General features: G+C 43.1%; 1 protein-coding gene across 1 annotated transcript in view; it reads right to left on the bottom strand.

Annotated features, from left to right (window-relative positions):
- Positions 1–1,071: 1,071 nt before the first annotated feature.
- si:ch211-1e14.1 (UPF0606 protein KIAA1549) overlaps positions 1,072–24,359 on the bottom strand; it is a 30,883-nt gene continuing 7,595 nt past the window's right edge. Inside the window, exons 3-21 of the mRNA XM_061075864.1 lie at positions 18,786–20,948; positions 18,570–18,658; positions 18,015–18,174; positions 17,764–17,894; positions 15,985–16,177; positions 15,833–15,892; positions 15,595–15,740; positions 13,131–13,308; positions 11,621–11,808; positions 8,745–8,980; positions 7,960–8,096; positions 6,445–6,650; positions 5,790–6,010; positions 5,552–5,693; positions 5,141–5,464; positions 3,340–3,392; positions 2,155–2,297; positions 1,515–1,669; positions 1,072–1,311 (exon numbers count right to left, since the gene is read on the bottom strand). Coding sequence (XP_060931847.1) covers positions 1,072–1,311; positions 1,515–1,669; positions 2,155–2,297; positions 3,340–3,392; positions 5,141–5,464; positions 5,552–5,693; positions 5,790–6,010; positions 6,445–6,650; positions 7,960–8,096; positions 8,745–8,980; positions 11,621–11,808; positions 13,131–13,308; positions 15,595–15,740; positions 15,833–15,892; positions 15,985–16,177; positions 17,764–17,894; positions 18,015–18,174; positions 18,570–18,658; positions 18,786–20,948 — 5,165 coding nt within the window. The remainder of the gene's footprint in view (positions 1,312–1,514; positions 1,670–2,154; positions 2,298–3,339; positions 3,393–5,140; positions 5,465–5,551; positions 5,694–5,789; positions 6,011–6,444; positions 6,651–7,959; positions 8,097–8,744; positions 8,981–11,620; positions 11,809–13,130; positions 13,309–15,594; positions 15,741–15,832; positions 15,893–15,984; positions 16,178–17,763; positions 17,895–18,014; positions 18,175–18,569; positions 18,659–18,785; positions 20,949–24,359) is intronic.

Here is a 24,359-nt window from a genome sequence, read left to right on the forward strand (position 1 = left end):
AGCTAATATCTGTTTCATTGAGAAAAGACTACAACACACAGAGGCGTTAGCTTTAAATGAAAGTGAACATAATCAAGACCTGCCTAAGTCGTTATATTTTTATGTATTCAATTTTCTAAAGGCCTTAAAATCTGATTATTTAATTTGAGACTTTTTCAAGACCCAGCTGAAACCCTGCAGAACTATGTCCAAAACAGTTGTGTGTTCCAAGGCCATTTTGTCAAGTTGTCCGTCAGCCACGAAACATGAACACAAACAAGAGACAGGAGACATTAGCATGAAAGAAAAAAGAAACAATTACATACTGTTAGTCAAAAGGATCTAAAAAATACTAACCCAGAATAAATCTGTGCTACTTCAGTTTAGTAAGGGATGAGCAGGTAGTGTTAATGTTTATTAGTCTCTGCGGATGCTTCTCTGTGCCTACTGTCTGTGACCTTTGACCTTTACTGTAGCCATGTACTGTAGACCGGGTCGGGGGGGGGAAGCTACGTCACATTGTCAAGGCATTGGCTCATCATGGCAGAAAACATGAAGTAGCACCTGATGGTTAGAAGGAGGTTAAGGGCCTGTGATGGTAAACAACAGCTACCTGGAGGGCAGGTAAAGTGACACGAGCAAAGGGAAGGAGCTTGTTTTCACGTAGGGTTTGTCTGTTAAGTGAAGGCAGCATGGGAATGGAACCACGACACAGAATACTGAGTCTGAAAGTTAAAGTGAAAGTCCTTCATGTGGATCCACAGCGGCCAGAACTCTGGGGGGGATCCTTCCTCTGATCCACAGAAATATATACGTCCTCTCGTCCCGGCATCTAAAGAATACTGTTCACATTGTTCTTCACTTCATAACACTGTCTCTGGTTTGACACCGCAGCTGATTCCGGGTCAAACATCCTGTCGGTCAGTTTTTTTTTCACGAGAGCGGCCTCTTCACTCGACGTTAGCAGGACTGGATCTCTCTGCTGTACACCCTCGGGGACTTCCATGGGAAGCATTGTGGGATCAGGCGAAGCAGACAGGCAGGGTCAGTGGCGAGACTGGTTTAGAGCGACGGCGACAGGAGGCCGGGTCTTCAGCTGTGGTAGCCGGGCATAGCTGCCTGTTTCTGGGAGAGACGCATCAGCTCCTCCCTGATGGCCTTGATCAGGGAGGCAGAGGAGTGGGAGGGAGGAGACGGGTCCAGGGGCGGAGGGGCCGACATGTAGCCGCTCACGGGGGGGTCCAGGAGGGCCGGGGGGGCCGAGGGCTCCCGCATACCACCTCTAGGCATCTGGAAGATAGGGGAGCACGAGTAGTCAGGACAGTCCAGGAACTGAAGGGAAGGAAGAGAAGACAAAGAGGAAGAGGAGGAGGAGAAAGTGAGGAAAAGGCAGAAAAAGTGTAGAAACAGAAAACAAGAAGGAAATATAAAGTGGTAGAGATCTAGAAGGAGATGTTTTTCAGAGCAGTATGGCATTGAAAATCCACTCGGCAAAATAAAGCAGAAGTTTCACAGCAGATCTTTGCTTCACTCACTGCGTCTTTTTCAGCCTTCGCTCTGGAGAAGTTGTCGTCGTGGTAGTGGTTCCAGCCGATGCCTCCGTTCTGGCCCGGAGCAGCTCGGACTCCTCCTGGGTAACCGTTGATCCGACTGGACAGTCCCACTTGTGTGAGATGATGGAGCTGGGCGCCTGCACACAGACACACACACACACACACAAGCATCATGTCGGGGCTACTGTGCCTGACACTCAATCCACAGCAGCTCCTCTTATATACTTTGATACCATCATTACAATCTCTGTCTCTGTCTGTCGGTAAAAGCCAGAATCAATTTCTATTGGTCTAAGTCACATGACGACAGCAGAATCGTTCTACTTCCTTTAATATCTTAAGACAAACACGAGGCTCTTTAAGTTTGACAGGTTTAAAGGGTGAATCTGTGGCTCACATCCACAACAGAGAGTCCACAGAAAAACTCTCTGTGTAAAGACAGTAAATAATGTTCAACCTTCAAGTGTTATTGCCCATGTATTTTTCAGATTTTCATTTCATGCAGCTGTAGGGACATTTCATGCTTAACCAAACTTAGAAAATGGGATTGTTTGCAGGGCTGTATTAGAAGTTTAAGGCTTTCTGCACATTTTATTTGCACATTTGTGATTTCCACTCGTACCAGTAGTTCCCCCCACTGGTCTGGGTCTTGCAGACGAGGGCAGCTCATCAGCGTACAGCCCCCTGCTGGAGTACAGGCTGTCTGGCTGGAACTGCTCACTGAGGCCTGCTGGTTCCCCTGGTGGCAGGAAGCTGGAGCTCAGCCTGAAACACAGAGAGGTCCACATGCTTTAAAGTGACTTCTCTTATATCCAGCTTCTACACTGTCATTCCACAGAGCTTTTAAAATACAATACATTATCATCAAACTCACTTACACAACTTCATGGTTAAGGCAACTAATATTTCTGGGCCCAATATATGAAAACACAGACCAAGAGGACAGTGTCAAATAAGTAAAACCATGAAAATGTCCACTTGTACATTATCAGTGTGATAAGAACTAACTATAATGACAGAAACCAAATTTTCATTTGTCATTTTAATGATTCAACCTGTAGTTTTATAAAAAGTTTGTCCCATGACTCATCCACGAACAAAGGAGAGGGGTTTTATGACCAATACTGCAGCCAGCCACCAGGGGGCAACGGAGATGCTTTGCCTTAATTTTTGAGGAGCTGCCATGTCTCCAATCTCTACATACAATCTATGGTAAAAACACATACGTAAATTAAATGAGTCTTATTCAGTTCATATAGACCTGAGGTTTCACATCTCAAAACCACAAGCTGCAACAAACAGTTTGACGGCTGCTGCTGATATTTCATTTCTACTGGGATCCAATTTACAGTGGTGATAAGTTTTGTGACCACAAATGCATCCGTTTGGTTTCCTCTGGCTGATCGGCTCACAAGAACATGAATGGAAGCTGATCATGTCATTTTGGTGCTGTGCAGAGTTTGTCTTTGTGTGTCTTTGTACGACACAAATGTGTGTGTTTGTGTGTGTGTGTGCGTGTGTGTGTGTACGGGTGCCTCGGTCTTTTGGGAGCGTGTTAAGAGACCACTGCTCGGACCTGATCCATTAAACCAATAAAATAAAGATGACTCGTCCTCAATTATTCACGAGGCCCAAAGCACTTGATGCACCTAAAGGAAAAATATTCCCACTGGTGAGGTGGTGGAAATCCTGGCTGCACTGATCAATAAGAAATCATTTTTGGTGTTGGAAGAAGTGAAAGTCAAATAAAGGCATTATTCATTCATTCATACACGAATCATCAATTTCCTCGGCCTGCTCCACTAACCTTGGTGTCAGGCCTTGGACTGGAGGGGGGGACAGAGCCAGCTCGGTGAACCTCTGGAGGGAGACAGAAACAAACACACAGAGCTTAGAAGGAGGTGGAAACAAATTCAACAAAGACTTTGTTTGTAGATCCTTGAAAAGTCCAGGTTGGTAACTAAGGGCAACCAGACTTTTGCCATCAGGACTCCAAGGTTCTGCATTTTAAATCATTGCTTAAAACATTTATTTTAGAGGAAAACCTTTTAATGCCTGATTGTTAACTGGTTTTATTATCATATTACGTATTCATGACACGCACCTTGAAACCTGAGGAGACACTGTTGGTGTTTGTGGTTCTCGGATATAATCAACTTAGAAGTATTAAAAAACTGGCAGGCTGATGCTGTAACGTGATAAGGCAGAATGAAATGCTGCAGTTGATGCAAATAGAGTTTGCAGTGGATGTTCATATTGCTTATGAAAGCAAAGCAATACTGTGCCTATTTTTTGAGAGCTAAAATCATATTAGAGGCCAACTGATAAATGATATCCTTTCACAAACATATTTGTATCAGCGTTTATATTTCTGTAAAGACAATTATGCATATTTTCTGAATTCAAGTTCCATATATTGGATTGTCCCTTGCATTTTCTTTTATTTAAAAATAAATCTCAAAACCCAATTACATTTATTTTAGGATTTCCCATTTACCACATCTTTTTTAATATGGATATTGGCTTATATATTAGTTTAGGAAATGTTTAAGTCCCTTATATCAGTATTGGCCCCAGAAATCAATATCTGATGGGATCTAATTTATACAGTAAACAATGTTTGTTTTTAAAAGCGAGGGTTTGCTGTATATCCTTCAGAAAATGAAACATTAAAGTAGCATAGTTATATTTAAACCATGATCAATCCAGTTCTGTCTTAGTTATACACCCACTGTGCTTCTAGGTTTCCCTTGATAGTGTGTTTGGAATGAACACTTGTTATCAACACAGTCATAATGCTGACAGCATCCGTAAGCCTCTATGCTAATCTAATCTGAGGGATTGAACAGGGAAACAGTCTTTACAGTTTCCTAACCACTAACATAATTCTCTTTTCATGAATTAATATTCATATAACTTCATACGATTCAATATTTCTCATATAAAGCCCCCGAGCACTGACAAACTTTCTTCAATTTGAATTTCAAAGCCGTGGATATGATACAGATAACTTCCACTTTATCTCTTAATACACTGTGATATACAGGCCCAGTGTTATTGTCTAACTTTATGAGTAAACAATCTGTGAAAGCACGTCGATGAGTGTGTGTTCTGTGAAACCAGCCCACAATGACCAGATGAAAACATATGTAGGGTATATCACTGTAGGGTCTTAGGAGTTGTAGATGGCTGATGGGGGGGTTATAAGGTCGCAGCTCTGCGGGGGCGACAGATGGAGGAATACTTAACTGATTAGTTTGCTAAGAGGACACGATTTAAAGTTGCAGCTATGGGAGCCGCGCTGGGAATGAGCTGAGCAAACGTTGAGAAGAGACAGTGAATTCCAGGGATGTTTTACATGTGTCTTCTGTGTGTTTACAGTTTGGACTGTTACAAATTTGCACAGGGGGGATTTCTGAGGGCCTGTCCCCAGATTAGTGAAATGAACAGATGCACGTTGGACCACAGCTTTGGAGGATGTTTAACAGGAAAGAACAATTTGTTTCCACAACATGATTTTGCTCAGTGCAACATTTGGTGTTGACTGAGAGATTAAAGCTGTGCCATGAGTTTTCAGCACATACAGTCACCAGGGACGGTTTACTCACACTAGGGAAGGGGTTAAGAGGTTGGTAAGAGGGCCCCCAAGGCCTGGGGCCCCGGGCTGGGGGGCTGGAGCTGGGGGGGTTGCTGTTGACCCCCGGGAGGGTGATGCCGGCCGTGCTGCCCTGAGACGAGGGCGACACCAGGGCGAAGGCATCGTCCAGCAGCGAGTGCATCTGCTGCCGCGCCTCCTCGATGGAGGGCTGGGGGGGCATGTAGGGCGGAGGGGGGGGTGCGTGACCTGGAGGAGAGGAGCCGGGACCCATGAAGACATCGTCGGTGGGGGAGGGGCTCCCGTAAGGGGACATCGGGCCTTGGTCGGGGTCCGACTAGAATGAATAAAACATATTTATAGGCGATAAGAGAATATTTGATGTAAGATGGTATACAGTTCATCATGCGTCTGCTCTACTCACCACGTAAGCCACGTTGTTGACGCCAGGACACTTCCTGTAAGCAGCATCACTGTCTTCACTGATCAGGTGGTCTTTGTCTGCGTCCAGCACGCCGTTCAGCTGGTCCTTCATCCTCTGTTTGGGTGAGCGTCGCCCTCGACCACTGAAACAAAACAATAGGAGGAATGTTCATAAAGCTTTCTAACACCAAACCACCAATACCAAACAAGGGGTCTGACCCCAAAATCTGAGCCCAAACCTTTTCTTGGATTCCATGTAGATTGAGGGCATCTGAGTGTCCGGGTCCAGGATCTTATCAATCTGCATCTGAGCTTTGTGATAGATGTGGTCCTGGTCTGTGGGGCTCCCGTTCACCTCGTCCATGGTGGGGAAGTCGTAGTGACCCTTCCTCTTGGCCCGCAGGCGGATTTTGTTGCGGTGGTGCTCGATTTCCGACTTGTGCCTCAATGCTACCTGGATCTGAGGAGGAAATTACATCATAAAAAAACAAAACACTTTACTAGCTGCCAGCGACAAATCAAAACAAGCAGTAAGGGAAAATAATAATCATTTTATCAAAAAGGACATGCAACACTGTCATTAGTTAGAATCCGGTCTGTTTTATTACATTTATAAAAGTAATTAAGTCTCTTACTTCTCTGTACTTGTGCCAGTTTGGCTCAAATATGGTAACTTTCTCTTGTAATAAAGAAGAAAGGTTGACAGCAGTTGACAGCGCTGCCAGACTAGATGTTGTTTTTGGACTCTGGATAAAACAGATGTGCATGTGTTTTCAATTTGGACGAACAAGTGTTCACCTATTTGATCCAAACAAAAATTAAGCCAATTCTGCTCTTTTCCCCCATTGTGTTTTTACTAGTATGATGACTGTGAAAAGAGCGAAAAGAGCAAACCTCTTTGTCGATGATGTTGGAGTCTGAGAGTTTGCCGTTGATCGGTGGGCTGTGCAGCGGGGGGACAGGTATGGGCTGCATGGCGATAAGCTGAACTTTATTGGGGAGCCTTCTGCTGGAGTCGGTGGCGCGAGACATTCGATCGACGTGTTCGAAGATGGCGGCTGATGACAGCTTCTCGCTCGTACCGTTAATAGGTGGAGGACCTGAGGAAGGAAACAGAGGTAAATCAGCACAGGGTGGTTTTTCAAAGATCCTAATACTAATAAGCTAAAAATGGCAGCAAAGCAATGGCGACTTCTGTGCAAGGATTTCTGCACGATATTTGAAATCTGACTTTTTAAATCACAAAAACGTGGAATAAATCCTTCCACAGGTGATGTGAAATGGACACAAATTTTAAACTTCATTTCAAACAAGGCCTTTTGTTTGTAAAGCTGATTGTTTTCTACTCAGGCAGTGGTGGCTCGGGAGACAGTGACGGACGGTGAGAAGGAGCTGAGGCACAAAGCTACCACAGGGACACGAGGACACACAGACACAGCTGCTGGAGGTCAAGCCTGAGGTCTAAAGACACACAGACGTACAAGAGGACAAACCCTTACCGATTCTATTCTTGCCTGCAAACCACAACAGAAAAGGAAAAAGAGAGTTTTATTGACGGGAAGGAGATCAAATAAAAGCACCAAACATAGAAGTGGTTACTGTAAGTTAATAATAAAGCACCAGTGACGTGAAGTCTGGCAGTTTCAATCGCTAGAAATGAAAATAAGTGCAGCGGAGACGGACGGAAAGGCAAGTGAGTCATTTAGAGAGATCATTTTCCACAGCTGATAAAAGCCTCTCTTCTGGTTGGAGAGAAAAAAAGGAGCAGCCACTAATGAACAGACAAAACACGGATCTAAAGACAAGCTTAAAGAGAAAGATAGCTCATTACAGAAGAGCGAGTGCGCCTCATACACAATCTACTTATAAACATTGTGGTCGGGGATACACAGTCTCAGGCCTGAGATTTATCATTAAGAAAACAGAGCCCATTCCTCTGTGGGTGAGTCAGGCCGAGGTCTCTGTGCCTGACTGCGTCTGGCTCCGGCTCCGAGTCTCTGAGTGGCAGCACCGGCTTGAATCTATCAACAAGCTGTCAGAGCGACTTCAGTGTTTTTCTTCCCTCCTGTTCCCTGCACACTTCATTCTCTCTGGACTTCTCTCCACCACTTCCTACCAGTGAGTTCCACTTTCACTGATTCCTCCTCTAACCTTTAAGTCACGTCTGGGGTTGACGCTGCACTTTTATCCTCAGTAGTTTTCTACTTTGCCTTTTTTTCCAGCGCTTCACCTTCTCTCTTGCTCTCAGTCTGACCCTCTTGTCAATCAAGGCACGCCTGCACGAGTTGTCCTCTCTTTATCTCTTTATATCTGCCCAATCCCTTCAGCCTCCTCCCTCCCCCACTTGGTAATCACTCTCTCTCTCTGTGTGTTTGGACGAGCGATGTGAGTGTTGCCAAGGCCACTTGCCGTTTAAAACATTGATGGGGACCTTGCGGGTCTGCTTGCCGTCGCTGGGCGTGGCGTGGCCTCTCAGGTTCTCCTCAGTTGATTCCTGCACGCTGGAATGGTCACTCACCACAGAGTCACCGTCTGATGGAGAGATTCTACCAGGAAAACACACACACAGACACACACACACACACTTACATGAATAATAGAAGCTTGAGGTCACACTAACATGCTGAAATGCCATGCATTATTGAAAATACAATATTTTTCCATGAAGGTAAAAGCTGGGGATAGACTTCTAAGAAATTATAATATGATTTCAGCACTAGATGGTTTTTAACAACACAATGATTACATTAACAACTAATTTGTCATGTCTATTAGCATAGCCAGGAGGTACTAGTAATAATACACATATTTATTTAAGTTATACTATAAATAAATGATAAAATAAACTTTTAACTGCAAAAACTGAAACATAAAATATACACAAATATTGACTTCATATACAGTCAGCCAAATAGAGGTCTGTGAGGTCCTTCACTGTCTAATGCATCAATAATTGATCAGAGGATCTGTCAAAAGCTTTTTAGTCCGGACGACTGACTGTCTCAACTGAGGTGAGAAGAAAATAACAAGCCTAAGTAAATATCCACATACAAATCTAAATACAGTATCTGTACAGGGTAGGTGAAATAAATCCAAAATATATTTCAGTCAGTTCAGAAATAATGAGCATAACATAACTGAGTAAAGCATCACAGAAAAACAACTGATGCTAATGCATGGCGTCCTTTTCTGACCTCTCTCGTCTCCGGCCGCTGCGAGACGCCTTGGTGGAGGAGGCTGAGTTTTTAGATTTGGGCGTGGGGATCTCTCCGTTCTCGGAGGGACTGAAGCCGTCCTTCATGGACAGGGGGAGGGACCCGGGGCCCGGCCCTGACGGCAGGGGCTCCTGGATCACCATGACATCATCCTTACTCGGCTGGCCAAAGTGCAGCTTGGCAAAGTCGAAGCCTTTTACACTGGGGGCCTGCAACTAAGGGAGAAACGGAAAGAGAGAGAACACACAATGAAATTCTCTCAGGACTTCTGATCTGCAGTGAGTGTGGCGACAGCCGGGTACACAGAGAGACGAGTTCTGAGTTCACAATTAGGCTGAATGCCTGATGACTGCATGTCCAGGAGGGGGACTCAGACAGACAGACAGACATTAATGAATAAAGAGAGAGAGGGACGGAGATGTGTGGGAGACACTGAGCTGCTCTCTCTCCTTTGAGGTGGGTAGGGGGGGATGGAGGCTGGTGATGGAAGCAGTGAGACTATTTGAGTGTAAAGCCCTCAGGACGTTCCAGCAAGAGTAAACAGAGGATGTCAGATCTCAGTGTGAGTGCTTGCAGTTTTTGAAGCTCTGGTGCTGTGACATTGAAATGAAGCTAGGAGAGAAGAGCCATGTTCCTGCTCGTTCTCTGAGTTGAAACTAAACATGTGCGGCTTAGAAGAGGCTTGTTGGAATAGAACGAATCCAGTTGGATGTTTGTCAGAATAAAAGTGCTAAAAACTGCCATGAGTGCGTGTATACGGTCAAAAAGCTTGAGGTTGTTATGTATAATTAACACTGAAGCTGGATGAAAGCAAACAGACAGCTAGCGTCACATTCTAATCTATAATTACTACTTCATCTGTTCTAACGGTAAATTAGCAAATCACCCACGACAGACATGCAGACATGACGTCAATAACTCTACGACTTCACGAGATCTAAACACAAACACACCGATGGGATGTCACCACACCACAGGGACATTCACAGAGACCAGGTTTTCTGTCTCTGTTGTAGTAATTGGGGAAAGCAGGATCCTAATGTCCACTAAACAGCACTTGTCTCTACATCTACGTCACATTATACCTCCTCTCTGGCTCCCCGTCCTTTAGACAACACTTTCTTTTTCTTATCTTTCTTCATCCCCCCTGTTCTCTTTGGCATTGCTCTGCTCTCTTGTCTTTTAGGCTCCTCTGGTTTAATTCCTTTCTTTTTCATTTTCTCCTTTTCCTCATCTTGGTTTTCATCTTCTTCTTCTTCTTCCTCCTCCTGCTCCTCTTCTTCTTCTTCTTCTTCCTCCTCCTCTTCCTCTTCTTCTTCTTCCTCCTCCTCCTCTTCACTGCTCATTTTGGTTTTGCTCTTGGAAAGAGCTACTGGACTCTAAGCAGAAGCAATGGCGGATAGAGTAATTGTGATGATCCCCAAAACTCAATATCTAGACAATCAACAAGTAATGACTATGTACTTTAATAAATATAACTGTGCAATATATAACCAATTACCATAGAACGGCAACAGTTCACAGCACAAAAACACAAAAACTACATCTCCTACGAACCACCAGACACTGTTCTGTACCTTCCCCCTTTTAACCTCCTTCTTTTCCTTCTCTTCCTCCTCCTCTTCTTCCTCTTCCTCCTCAGACTCCCCCTCCTCCTCCTCACTAAACTCTACATCCTGTTCAACTGGAGGGAGGGAGATCTGAAGACTCCTGGACTCGCTGAATGACGTAGTAGACTGAGAGAAGAGGAGCGGTGTTAGGTGACAGATGATTGTGTTAAGCAGAGAGAGCAGGATAAGTGATTCTGCACATTAGATTCATTGCATTGGCTCAATACAAATGGATTGCATCACAGCTCAAAGAAACCAGAGAAAGCGTGTGGAGGGGAATGGAAGACAGACACAGACAGAAAGATCAACCAGAGGGTCTGGAAGCTGACAAACAGGATGGTTGTAATTTAACATGCAAAATAATCTATTTTAACATCTGGATCAGAGTTGTTGTTTTTGTGTTAAACCTTCTGATTTAATGATGAGAGAGTCAGGAGGAGCAGAGAGAGCCCTGCAATTGTGTTACTCAGAGATTAGTGCTGCACAACAGAAAGTACAAAACTCTGTGTTGTTGTTGTTGGTCGGTGCAGCAGAGCAGAGAAGCTGCAAACCTCCCTCACATTAATGCAACTGTCCAAAATAAAATCACTTTTAATGCAAAGTTAATAAGTTCTCCACTAGTACACTAGATGGGAGATATATATTGTAACTCTTGATATAAACACCAGAATGATAAATAATTCAGCATCACATAAAACTGCTTCTGATTTTCTCATGAATCTGATCATGTGACTCTAAAAGAAAAAATCTAAAAAGTTTGAATTAAATTATGAGCGAATCTCCCATTCTTTAAAAAGTCTCTTTACTGGGATCATTAAAGTTTTACTAATCTAATCTAAAAGAAGAAATGATGAAGAAGAAGTCCAGATTCATGGCAGTGACGGATACATCCAACTAATGAGCAGCTCATTTGAATTTGAAAGTGGGCTCAGCTTTATGGCTTCACAGATCCGCTGCCTTAACCCCTTTTCTGCATTTCTTCTTTAAATTAAGACGCCGCTTGGATGAGATGTGAAGTATTTTCAAATATCTACCAACAACTCATCTTCCTGCGATTCAACACTTGGAAAACAGGTAAAAAAAAAAAGGGCTCACTTCTGACCTCGAGCACAATGGCATGAATTATCATGTTAAGGTAATTAAATAACGACAAGAAGCATCGTTTTCCTTCTTCTTGAAGTTACTTTGAAATGCTGATTCCACAAAGCTTTGGTCAGACCCTGTAGGACACCGACTGGACTCTACCTTCTGTCTCTGCTGCTGGATGGAGGTCATGGCGTCTGGCTGGAATTCCAGCTTGTCTGTACGACACAGTTTCCAGTAGAGGATTGAAATGATGACGAGGACGACGAGGAGGGGAATCACCACCCCGATGATGATCCACATGTTCGTGTTCTCTTTGTCGGAGGGGGAAGACGTCACTTTTTCCACAGCTGTAGACGAAGAGATAAGGAATATGATGATAAGGACATTTAGTTTAACATTGCACCTTAACAGACATGATCCCTATTTGTGTTTGCAAGCGTAATTTCCTTCCTGTACGTTGTTCAATATTCCAAACATACCCTTTCATTCCCTTAAGCCTATTAACAGACATAGATGCTAAGCTACACACGCAGGATTCTTTGAGTGCTGGCTCCTGCCTCACTGTTATAATCTTCAGTGCAGACCTTCATTCGTTTTAATTAACACTCATTTCATACCCAGGGAAAAGACCATAGGAGAACACAGTCGGCACAGAAAACAAACTCCCTTGAGATTTTCTCATTAGGCCTCATCCCCTGTTTAGATTCTTAATGAGGAAGACAGGCTTTTGGTACAGTAATAAGCTCAGATGTTACTATAAACATACAAAGGAACACACACAGCCAGCGGTTAACCTGCTTGTTTCTTTTGAACTATTTCCCTTAGATTGTGTCTTTCCCCTTTCATTCCCTCCAACACAGATTTAGCTTTAGTCAGTAAGTTCAACCTTGAAAAGTTGTATTTAACTGCAACACACATGACTAAGGCAAGGTCTGTGCAGCAGTCATGAGTACACAACAATAATTATAACAGTAAAATCCAGATCACCCTGAACCATAGTTTGAATAGTTTGCAGCTCAAAACTATTTTCTTTGAATAGCTCAGACTTTTGGAAAAGTTGCAGGAAGTTGAGTCATCATTTAACAATAGAGGAAGTAAACAAGGTGGAGGCAGGTCGCAGGATTGGTTGTAGGCAGAAGATAAAATTAATGGTTTGGATGACGAGGAAATTAATTTTGCTGGAGGTAATACCATCGTAATACAATGGCAACAAATTCACAAAGTAAACCGATTCATTCATTTCCTCCATTCAAACTGAAAAACAATTTTCTATGCACTGAATTGACGACACAAAGATGTCAGACACACAACAAATAAAATTGACAGAGGTGGATGCAGCCCACGCACATGATGAGGAGGCAACGTATAAATGTAACACAACACCTCTCCCTGAACTGCAACGTGAAACCCAAACTAACCGCATCACATTTGGAGCGGACACAAATAAAGATCTCTCTCTCTTTCTAGTGATGAAGTTTTATAGCCTATCGCCCACTCCATGACAGCACTCAAATAGATGATTCTGCCCTGGGACACGACAGAAATGCAGATCCTAAAAGAGAGAGGCTCAAACTGATCTAGTTTGTCCATGTCTAGGACTATGTTTTGAATCACTACATCACTTGGCTGCCCTTGAACGTCAGTTATCTACAATGCAAGAGGTACTCACGCTGTGCCAAAACACCCTGGACACGATAGCCCAAGACGATGGCCGCCCTTTGAACATCCAGGTTGTTGAGGAGGCCGGCTGTTTGGACTGCAGCAACTCTCTGACCACTGGGACCCTCCATAAAATACACTATCTCCAAGGGGTGGTCCTCACCCTGCAGCCGGCTCGCGCTGACAACCTGGGAGTTGAAACAAGGTAAGGAAGGGACAATTTGTAATTTGCCCAAATATCAGAAAAAATTATAATATGGTACATGAGGAAGTATGCACATAGAGAATGTTAGATTTTTATGCACATGCAACAACTGGAAAAGAAGCACTTCCAAAAATGAGCATGAGATCTGTTGAAATGACGCACTACACTCTCTGTATTAAAAATCAGTGGGCTAATTTGGGCCCTAATGAGCAGTGTCACTATTTCAGTCATAAAAATTACTTTTTAATGGCGAGTCTGGCACCTCATCTTCTATGGAATCCAGTCACATTAATCATTATATACGATTTGTGACTGCAGAAACTAAAATGAAGGCTGTGACTATTTGGATTCTTTAGCTCCTGGATGTTGGACTGAAACTCGGGACACAAGCAGATTACTCCAAGTGAAACTGAGTCTTGTTTATTGTATAAATTGTACTCTGCTATAACATAACATTACAGCTGTGTTGATTTACTTGGAACAGTTGCAAGTGCAATTGAAAAATGAACTTGCATGCTCACACACATGTATACACAGAAAAAACACACACACAATTTGAGCTGTATTCCCATCAGAGTATTCATTGTTGAAATATTTCTCCATGTCATCTATTATCGCTCTCTCTCTTTCTCTCTCTCTATCTCACTCTCACTGCCTGTGTGTGTGTGTGTGTGTGTGTGTGTGTGTGTGTGTGTGTGTGTGTGCCGTCTCCCTCTGGGTGCCCCGAGGCACAGCACAGTCTGCTGTCTGCATTACTGGAAAGAGTAAAGCGCAGGTCATGCCTCGGCTGACACAGAAAAACGGCTGGGCGGGCTCTCTCATCCAGGATATAATCCGGCCCATGCATAGTTATTAGAGTGGAAAGACAGCAGTGTGAATGTGTGTGTTATTGCATGACCCCAATTCAACCTCCTCTTTTATCTGTCTAGGCAGACTCATAAGAAATTCTCATAGGTGACAACACCACACAGATACTGGATGTGTGTGTGTGTGTGATTTTCCTTAAGTTCAGTGTGAGTCATCTCACCCTCATTATATCCAACAGACACTAAAAGACGTATCTTTGTCTTTGAAATGTAATAAAAAAAATATCTTTCAACAAGCTTCCTTAATAAAACTGTCCCATTGAAGCTGGAAGGAAAACAAGCCCAGAATAAGGCTTCTTCAAATAACACAGTCATATTTGTGACTGTGAAAATATCATTTTTTTGACGTAGAAATGATGTCAGTGCCTAAAATTAGAAATCTAATCTTAGCACAGACACTAAAGGTTCACACCAACTGTGTGGTCCTCACTTGTCCTAAATTGGTCTGCCGGTTTCATGGAGACGGCGCTGCAAGAGGGAGAAAGGTCAGAAACAGTGAAGCTGCGACTCAGCCAAGGATGATATTCATCACTCTGACATCCCTCTTGTTAGAGACCACCATATGCACTCTGACTTCATGATGTTGTATCAGTTATGCATCTCTTCTTTCTCAACGCGTCTCTATAATCCAAGTGATTTGCTTTCCCTGTTTCACCAATTTTTGAATCTTTTACCTAACCCTCACTCTATCTCTCCTTCCATAATGCTTACCCTCAGACACACACACACACACACACACACACACACACACACACACACACACACACACACACACACACACACACACACACACACACACACACACACACACACACACACACACACACACACACACACACACACACACACACACACACACTCTCTTAATCATCCCGACTGTCGGATACTGACAGAGAAAGAGAAATTAATAATTGATCCGCTCTTAGCAGCTCTGTGGCTCACAGGAGCCATAAAGTAACAGGGCCAGAGAAACGAGGAAGAGGAGAAAGAACACAGACTCGTGATGTTGTCGTCGTTGAGTGGCTGGCCCCTGGGCCGAATGGGATGGTGTTGCCATGGTGACCGAGCCCTATTCTGTACCCTAAGAGATGAACCGAGCAGGTGCGGAGCGAGCTCACAAAAGCTAGAGCCTGATTAGTAAAGCAGTACGGCTTTCAGTGGTAACGAACACACATAATGAGCCCTCAGTGCTCAGGGAAGGTGGATAGAGAGAAGAAAAATAAATGGTACAAGGAAGGAAGACTTTTAAAGATTTAGTGACTAATCCATTCAGAAACTCCTACGTTGTTTTTCTTGGTTATGTAAGAAACAAGTAATTCAATAAATATTGTACACAGTTTCCAGAGAAACATATTGTAAGTTAGTATTATCTAGTATTGAGCATTAAAGGAAGGTGGACGTACCTGCACGCTGCTGTTGCCTGTGGTGGTGGCTCTTCTAACCCGTCTGGCTTGTCCCATCGCCTCCCCGAGCAACATGGCCACTCGACGCTCCATGGAGGCTTGGAAAGTTCTTTCTTCCACTTTCTGGTCGAGTACACCCAAGAGCACTATGTGCACAGATACCAGAATTATTATACAGTGTAAACATAATGTCATATATGCTGCAAGTAATAACAGTCAGATCTAAAATCCATTATACCTGTTTTAACCCAGGAGGAGCGAAGCACTTGGCTGGTGTTCAGCTCTGGATAATGGAAAGCTATTTGGAGAAAATGGGGTAATAATGTTTATGTACAGTAATACAACATGGAAATGGCAAAAAATATAGTGAGACGACTCAGTGGTACTCACGCTCGGCGATCTGCAGCACAGGAAAGCCCATGTAATAGCTGAATTCCACCATGGTGAGCTTCATCAGAGCGTTGCTGACCTCCGACCCCATCAGGTAACCTCTGGAACCACGCACAGTGAAGGTAATGTCCACCGGCTGCCTCACTAGCCGCTGCTCCTTGTATTTTGGAGCATCCATGGTTATGTTTACAATCTGAAACACAATTAGACGAAGATGTACTGACCCGTAGACAGAAGATTACATAACAAAATTATAAAAAAAATTCCATTCTGCTGTTGAGGCAGTTTCTGGGAAAGCTTGTATGCCTCTTAAAGGGGTTACAATGAAGTTCCCAATCTGAAAATCGATGGCTTCCGCAACTGGAAAGCAGAACACAATGTTGTGTTGTGTGTGGCCCAGTGCACAGTTTGCTAGTTCTTCATTAAACATTTCCCTTGCTGCACCAAATCCTTGCTTTAATCCTTACATTTATTTCAAAGACTATAATACAGCCATCAGCGTAACAGGATTACGCAAAACTCTACTCAAGCCAACTAACCACATAGCCAAATTAGTTCTTTATTAACAACCTAATCTTTTTTAATACTCAACAAGTGGAGCATGAACTCCCTCAGAGTGAAGTATCCCGGGGTCTTGTTCATAAGTGCAGTAAGAGGGAGAGAGAAGTGCATGGGAGGACTGTTGTGACGTCTACAGTCGTAGTAAGAAAAAAACTAAACATGAAGTTGCCTGAACCTTCCTCTATGCTCATAACATCTGCATAGTGTGGGTCATAATGAACTTCCTTTACTTGATGTCTGTGCTTAGAAAGGAGTCTTGGTGTAGAACAGCCTCTCTTTTGTGCTGAAAGGACCCGGTTCAGGGTTTTAAGATAAGACACAACGGTCAGTTGTTGTTTTGGCTTCTATGTTTATTTCCATCCATGGACCTAATGAATTATGGGAAGTGGTTGGCTGGATGGATGAGTCTAATTCAATCAAAGCTAACTAGTAATTTAGGTCTTCCAGAAAGCATTGATTTAAATAAACTAGCTTTCTCTCACTCCACAGGAAACCACCATGCATTTACTGTAACCCCTAATTCTAAACAATTCTGAAACAGCAGAACAGCTGCTCTTTGCAAAGATGTATCCCTATCTAAAGCAACCTGTGCTGCAGCTTTCACAGTCAACCACTGGTGATGTGACTGCAGGCAAAGTCAAACCAGGCAACAATTGTTAGATTGCGCAAAAATCATATCCAGCCAATCTAAATTAATTTGTGCAAAAAAAGACAAATCTTTGATTTCATTCAGACGGATAAAATAATACGTTTAGTAAATCTATAGTTTCCACTGGAGATTAATAGCACTGACAACCAGTGGCTGTTATTCAGAAGGTTCAAATGTCATATTGCTCAAAGGTCAAATATTTAACACTGTCCAGGCGTTTTATTTACACTTTTGATATCCATAAGGATATATATATATATATAGATAGATATAGATATAGATAGATAGATAGATATATATATATATATATATATATATATATATATATATATATATATATATATAGAGAGAGAGAGAGAGAGTTTTAGTACCAGTAAACATTTTAATATCTCCTCACTCAAGCTACATTTTTATGCAAATTAATTATTTAACAGTTCTTAGGGTTAACCTATAAAACCCTGCTTTGTAATAAAAAAATACATGGAAATCTCACTCTCTACAAAAAAAAGTGCTGCCATATCAACACCTCAGCTGAAATCACAAGTTCCCTGGGTTCTGCTTCCACTCACGTGCACTGTGAAGTTTGTCGACTCCTTTGAGCGGCGACGCAATTCTGCAAAGGCCATGGTCAGACCTTTCGTAACGCTCTCGCTGAAGTTGCAGAATCGCACATCAATGTGACTGGGAACAAACTGCAGCACTGCAGAGTAAAACCATGCAGAGATTTGATCAAGCGTTAAACAGTTATCTCAAAATCTTACTGTCTCACACTGTAGTGCCTCCGTTAATCCTGAAAGACAGATGGTGAAAGGTCACATACCTGTGTGGACTTGATACTTATTATCTGGTGTTGTCCAGTTGGGAGACACAGACAGGAAGCGGCGGCCAGACCTTCGCAGAGTGTTGATGACAGATATGGCTGTGTACACAACTGGGCCAGACACCACCCGAAACATAAACTTTGGTGGTGGGTCCACAACCTTCACAGACAAAGCAGAAATATATGACAAATCGCTCAGTGGCCATGTATTCTCAGATCAACAGCCCGTCTTAAATAAGCAGCTGGTGCGTTTGAAAGGTCACTCTGGGTCTACTCCTGTGGTTTGTTTAGTGGAGGATTTAAAAAAAACACAGGATGTGGTCTAGCCTTCATGGTTCAGCTGCACCACAGTAATGTATATGTGTACATAAGAGCCATTATATGACAGCCCATTCACCTAAGTATCACTTTTAACAGGATCTCTATTATGTCAAAATGTAAAATGTGAAGTATGTATATTTTTCTTATTTCCAAAAATAGACTTACATCTTGCAAACTATGTATAGTCTTGACATAAATTGGAATAGTTTTACTCTACCACAGAAATACATTTACCTGCAGCTCCATAGACTTGTTGAATTCTACTTTCAGTATGTCTCGGATTTGAGATTTGGCATATCCAACAGTGGCTCCCGAGGGAAAACCTACAGAAGACAGAATAAACCTGTGGTTAGGTGCTTGCTCAACTATAAAACATTTATCATATTCAAATTGGTTTACAGTGAAACAATTCTTATGTATTTAATTTGTCATACACATTGTCAAACTCACCAATTTTGACTAAGTAAGCAGGATTGTCAACATTGCAGAGATACTGTCTTGATGTCGGAGCTGTAGATTTGGTCTTTCCACTTGTCGTAGAGATGAGGCTGATACTAGTTGAGGCTTCAGTGGTGGCAGTGATTTTAGTTGTGGGTTGATGAGAATCCACGGTGGCAGTTGTAGTTGTGGGTACAGCATCCACCGTATTAGCTTCACTGCTAGTCGGGATCAAGGTCATTGTGGCTGGGTTGTCAGTTTCATCTTCCACACCCTGATCACCCAGGATGACTGGGGGGCCGACAGTGACATTGGTGGTGGGTTTGGTTGAAACAACACTGATATCATGAGTTGGTTCAGTTGTGAAAGCCGAGAGTTGGGGAGTGGAGCCGGTTGCAATAGCAGTTGTGTTGGCAGCAGGTTCAGTTGAACCAGGAGAGAAGGCCATGGTTGACGTAAACACAGGAGTGGTGTGCATGGTACTTTGTACAAGTTCCTCTGTCGCAAACCAAAGGACATCTTGCATAGAGGAGGAAGATAATACATAATCTGACAGCAAGGACGTTGCACTGGGTAGTATAGCTTCTGTTAGTACAGTACTGTCCAGGCCAACTGTAGGTGCAGACCAGTCTGTGCTGGATACCTTTCCACCCCAGAGGGAAGGAGAGAGATCTAAGTAGTGGCTTGGGGCTACTGACAGATCCAGAAAAGGCTCAGAGGCATTGACCAGCTGAGGACTCTGCTCTGTGGTTACTTCTGTAGATGATTCATGATGAGGCTCAAACCCTGACATATCACTGGACGACTCTTCCTCAGTCAGTTTGGTATCATTGGTGGAGCTGCTGCTGGGTGTGACGTCTGTAGCAGTAATAGACACCACGGTAACGTTCCCTCTGTGTTCAGCTCCAGGGTCTGAACCACTGTTCTCCTTAGTCAACTGAATGGTGTAATACTCCAGGCTGTTCATGTCAGGTAAGAGGACATCTGTTGGTTGGATTGTGTAAGTATCAGGCCAATCTATGTCCGAGGCATCAGGTATATCACTGATAGCTGGGGGTGTAGGTTCCAGCGTTAAGTGAATTGTGGAGGAAGAAGAGGAAGGATGGATGGATCTCAGAGGAACAGCGGTACTGTATGTTGTCACGAGGCTGGGAGAAGGAGAGATGCGAAGGGGATTCAAGGAAGTAGGAGATATGCCCACTCTGGAAGGGAAAGAGGTGTCATAAGTTTCTGTATAGTCCTCTGCATCATATGAGTCAACGGGCACCTTGGTGACCATAGGGTAGTCCTCTCCATCTGCATTTAGGAATGACATTGTCTCCAAGTAGTCCCCGGACCCCCAGTCGAAGTCCATGGTGTTAGTGGGGTAGAACTCCTCTGGAGGGACCTCAGTGGGCTCAGATAAAGGTGATGTAAGGTGTGGGGCGATGAAAGGCACATTGAAGCCAGGGGCCAGATACTCATTTGAGCCCGGTCGCATATTTACGCCATGAGCTGGTTTGTTCCCTTGCAAGGGGGCGCGGCTGGGGCTCAGCGGGGTCACATCAAAGATTTTACTGTAAGATTCATCTGCCTGGAAGTCAGTGAAAGCCAGATTAGGGGGCTCAAGAGGCTGACCAGGCTGTGAGCTCATGATTGTCGGGGTTTGCTCTGAAGCGTCATCCTGCTCCTTGGTGAGAGCCGTGAGAGTTGCATCTAGAGACTTCTGCTCAGAATTAAGGCTGAGCTGAGATGTTGTTTGGTTTAATGGTGTTAAGGATATATTTGACTGAGGCTGTAGCTGAGGTCTTGTAAGAGTTGGAGGCAGAGAGGAAGATTGCTTGGCAGAACTTATCCTGGCCAGCCTCCAGTCTGGGGGGGGATTAGCCGGTGCCTCAAGTTGTGGACTAGACCCCAGTGCATGTTCAGAGGGGCTTAATGATGGAGTGGGAAGGGGATGTGGTTCTTTTGCAGGGAAGTCACTTGGCGTGAAGGAGTTGGAGTTTTCAGAAGGAACATGCCCCCATGGAAAGAGAATGTCAGCAGCCCCAGCTTCATGGGTGGGTTCACCAGGTGAGTCTGGGCTCTCAAAGGCAGTGTGATATGAGGTTGGTGAATGAGATGGCGGTAATCCTGAACTTGTAACATCTCCAGGAAGTCCCATGGCATGGTGTGGTGAGTCTAACAGAGACTCATCTACAGGTGAGAGAAGAGAATACCTCGGTTTAGTCCTGAATAATTGAATGACTCATGACAAACTTTAAAAAAGTATTTTCACACAGGCTTCTGGATGTAAACAACCAGATAACTTTATATACATTAACATCATCAGTCTATAATCTCATTCTTAGATTCAATTAACCAAGCCAAGAAGTTTATGTTTTCACACCTGTCTATTGGGTTGATCGATGGCCGATTGGCAGACGTACATGCTCAACTGAGTACCAATTCTAGTTGGTAACTGTACTTGTATCACTTCAAAGAGTGTACTTTGTTCTCTACATTATTAAAAATCAAACATAAAACTAAAAACGGGTCCAAAACCCCATAATTTTTGGGAAAACTATGTAGCCAGGTTGTTCTGCTGTGACCAACCATGAACTTCCATAGGAGACAGGTAGGTACCTTAGTGAAAGCTATATAAAATAAAAGCTTTAGTCTGAAAATGACATTTATCTGCGAGGGAAAAAGACAAAAACCTGCTTCACAAGGTCTTTTTTTTTATAGGATTACCATTCATCATGAAATCAGATATTTCAATACTGGTCATCTCTGGGTTAAAGGTCACGAATGATGAATTTGACTGTTAAGTAGGAACCTTCATTGAATCTGCAGGCGAAAGGTCGGGTGGGTTTAGGATTTAGGACTTCTGTGTGACCTTGAATTATATTTAGATAAAATCCATGTTATACATTGACAGCAACAATCAACACAATTGTAATTTGAGATTCATGAAAATAACAAAACACTGGTATTGCAGCAGGTATAAAGTAGCCTGAAAATAGATCCAATCAATAGCTAACTAGCATCCAATTTAGGTGGCAACAAGATATGCCACTTTGCTACTCTCAATTATGTATTATACCTCTTCACTGTGCTTGGAAAATGCGGCTTTATATAAATATGTATTGGACTTTTCATGCTATCGCCCAGCCTTATTGTCTAACATATTGCATCATGCATACATCACATGCATGTATTTCATTTGTGTACAACCTTGATTACACTGCATGTTCAGAGTGGGAAAAGCATAGAGTCATTCCTAAATAATTTATGGCAATAGACCTTTTAACAGTTAGCTGTATAACTTTGCCTCTTTTATAGTCTACATGTGCAGTTCCCGTCCCATGCCAGTTTGAAAAGGACTGTTTGCGTAGATGTGTCCCAGATTGTTGCTAATGGCAGACAAACAGGCAGCGGAAGGGGGATGAGTTGACGCAGCAGCTTACTTTTAAGAACATGAATCTTATGGTTCTAATATACATTATAATCTTAAATCCAATACAGACAACAGAATTTGTCCTTGAAACGACATCTTGAACGAAGAAAGATTTAAAGATTTCCAGAAACAACCGATAGCTTCCACATAGTGACTCAGCAGCTGCTGGTAATGCTGCTGGTATTTGTCGTCTTCAGAAGCTGTAGAATCAAATTCACCACAAAATCAGCAAAGGGAGCAGACTATTTTTAACACTGGGAGCACAGAACAGATGACTTATAAAAAGGCATCAACAAAAAGAAATATACTTCCAGAACGTCATCTTCAATTTATTGCATCGCTTCATGCAAGCATGGCTGCCTCTGGCTGGAGCCAAGAGAAAACTCCCAACTTAATTACAGCCTACCCTGGTACCTTAATTGAGTGAACATGCTATTATAACAGAGACCATAAGGAGACATGGAGAGCAAAGACTTTCTTCTCTGCAAGTTAGTGTGTGCTGCAGATTCTGCAAAGTGCCGCAAAGCTTCTTGTCTGCTGTGCCAAGTGTTTGAAACCCTGTGGGATGCACCACACAGCTGGGTAGACACACGCAAACACACACACGCACAGAATCAAACTCTCAACACACCAAACAATGAGCTTGGCCATTAAAAACTGAAACAGAGCAGTTGGCATCATGCAGTTGTCTGTTATGTTCAGGCTGTTTATTGATAGTTTAATAGTCACAAGACCAAAGCATAGACAAAACGAATTCACAGCATTTGTTGCACCGTGATCTGTCAAGTCCTACACAGCAAAAAGAAAGAAGCTGTGTCCAGCCTCAGTTGTATGAGTTCACATGTAGCGAGCATCAGTGTGGATGTGTCTCTGTTCACAAGCCAACGCTGTTTAGACGAGCTCTGCAGGAGACCTTGTTTATGAGAACATGCTGACATCTGAGGTCATCCTGTGCTACGTGACCTCAAAATGCCACCTCACGTCAGCACATGTCTACTGTGACAAACTCATCCATTTACAGTCCCATTTAGAACGATTACACATGCATGAAGGGACGACAGAGGACAAAGACAAACATTGGCAGGTGAATGCAGATGATTGATGTTTAATGATAATATTGATATGGTTGTGACAAATTACGAATACGATGTGGTTATGACTAGGATTGGCCAATTTTTATCAGACCGCTGATAAGATTGATATCAAAGAGCAGATAAATACAAATCTTAATTAGTTTGTAAAAAATATCCCAGTGGTTATTGTTAATAACTAAGCAGGCATGGTCTTAATAAATGAAGGCTTATCGTAGGTAATGACAGTCAGAGCTCAGGGCAACAGACAGCAGCCGGGGAAAAGAGCAAGTGAGACCAGCTTGCGTCTGGGCTGACATTACAGTGGACGATAACTGACAAAGGCCTTAAAGACCAAGCAGCGCTGCCACCTGTCCCTCGAAACACGAGTGTGACACACTCGACTGGCCACACATTGTTAGGGCCTGTCCATGAAACTGAGAACTGAGACCCACTTAGAGGGACACCTTCAAATATCAGGTCCCGAGAGCACAAATGTCAAACACTCAGCGCATGTAAATGAATGTTCCAGTATAGTTTGCCATCATTCTTCCACATTGCTCCTCATTTCCTTCACTGGCAACAAAAACGCATCACAAAAAGAAGGTCAGACTGTTGTTTCACTAGCAGTATTCAAAAGCAAAAAGTTAGCATACTGTACCTCTACCAAGGCTGAACAATCCCTCATATGATTTGGTGGAAACTGGTTTAGTACTTTTTTCAAGATCCTGCTGACAATTAAATCTACAAACACACGTGGATGAATCCATAACCTTTTCAGTGGAGGTAACTATAAGTACAATTTTATGAAGACTCACATACAGTAGCTTAAAAAAACTGCTCTCTCACAAAAGTGTCAATAGCCTGGTGTAAAGATCAAGGAGCTAGAGCATTCAGGGTTTATCCAAATCCACTTTTGCAAGTTTAAAGGTAGAAATAAATATTGCTGCACCAGGTGTATGGTTCAAAGGAGTTGTACTTATATTATCCGAGTTATTATTGGGTGATTTTGGGGCAGAACATGCAATAAACCAATCAGGGTGCCATCACCCATTGCAGTTAAAAGCCAGCTGTGTTTTTTGGCATTGCTATTGACTT

This window comes from Limanda limanda, chromosome 8, assembly GCF_963576545.1.
Source record: "Limanda limanda chromosome 8, fLimLim1.1, whole genome shotgun sequence".
Classification (NCBI taxonomy): domain Eukaryota; kingdom Metazoa; phylum Chordata; class Actinopteri; order Pleuronectiformes; family Pleuronectidae; genus Limanda; species Limanda limanda.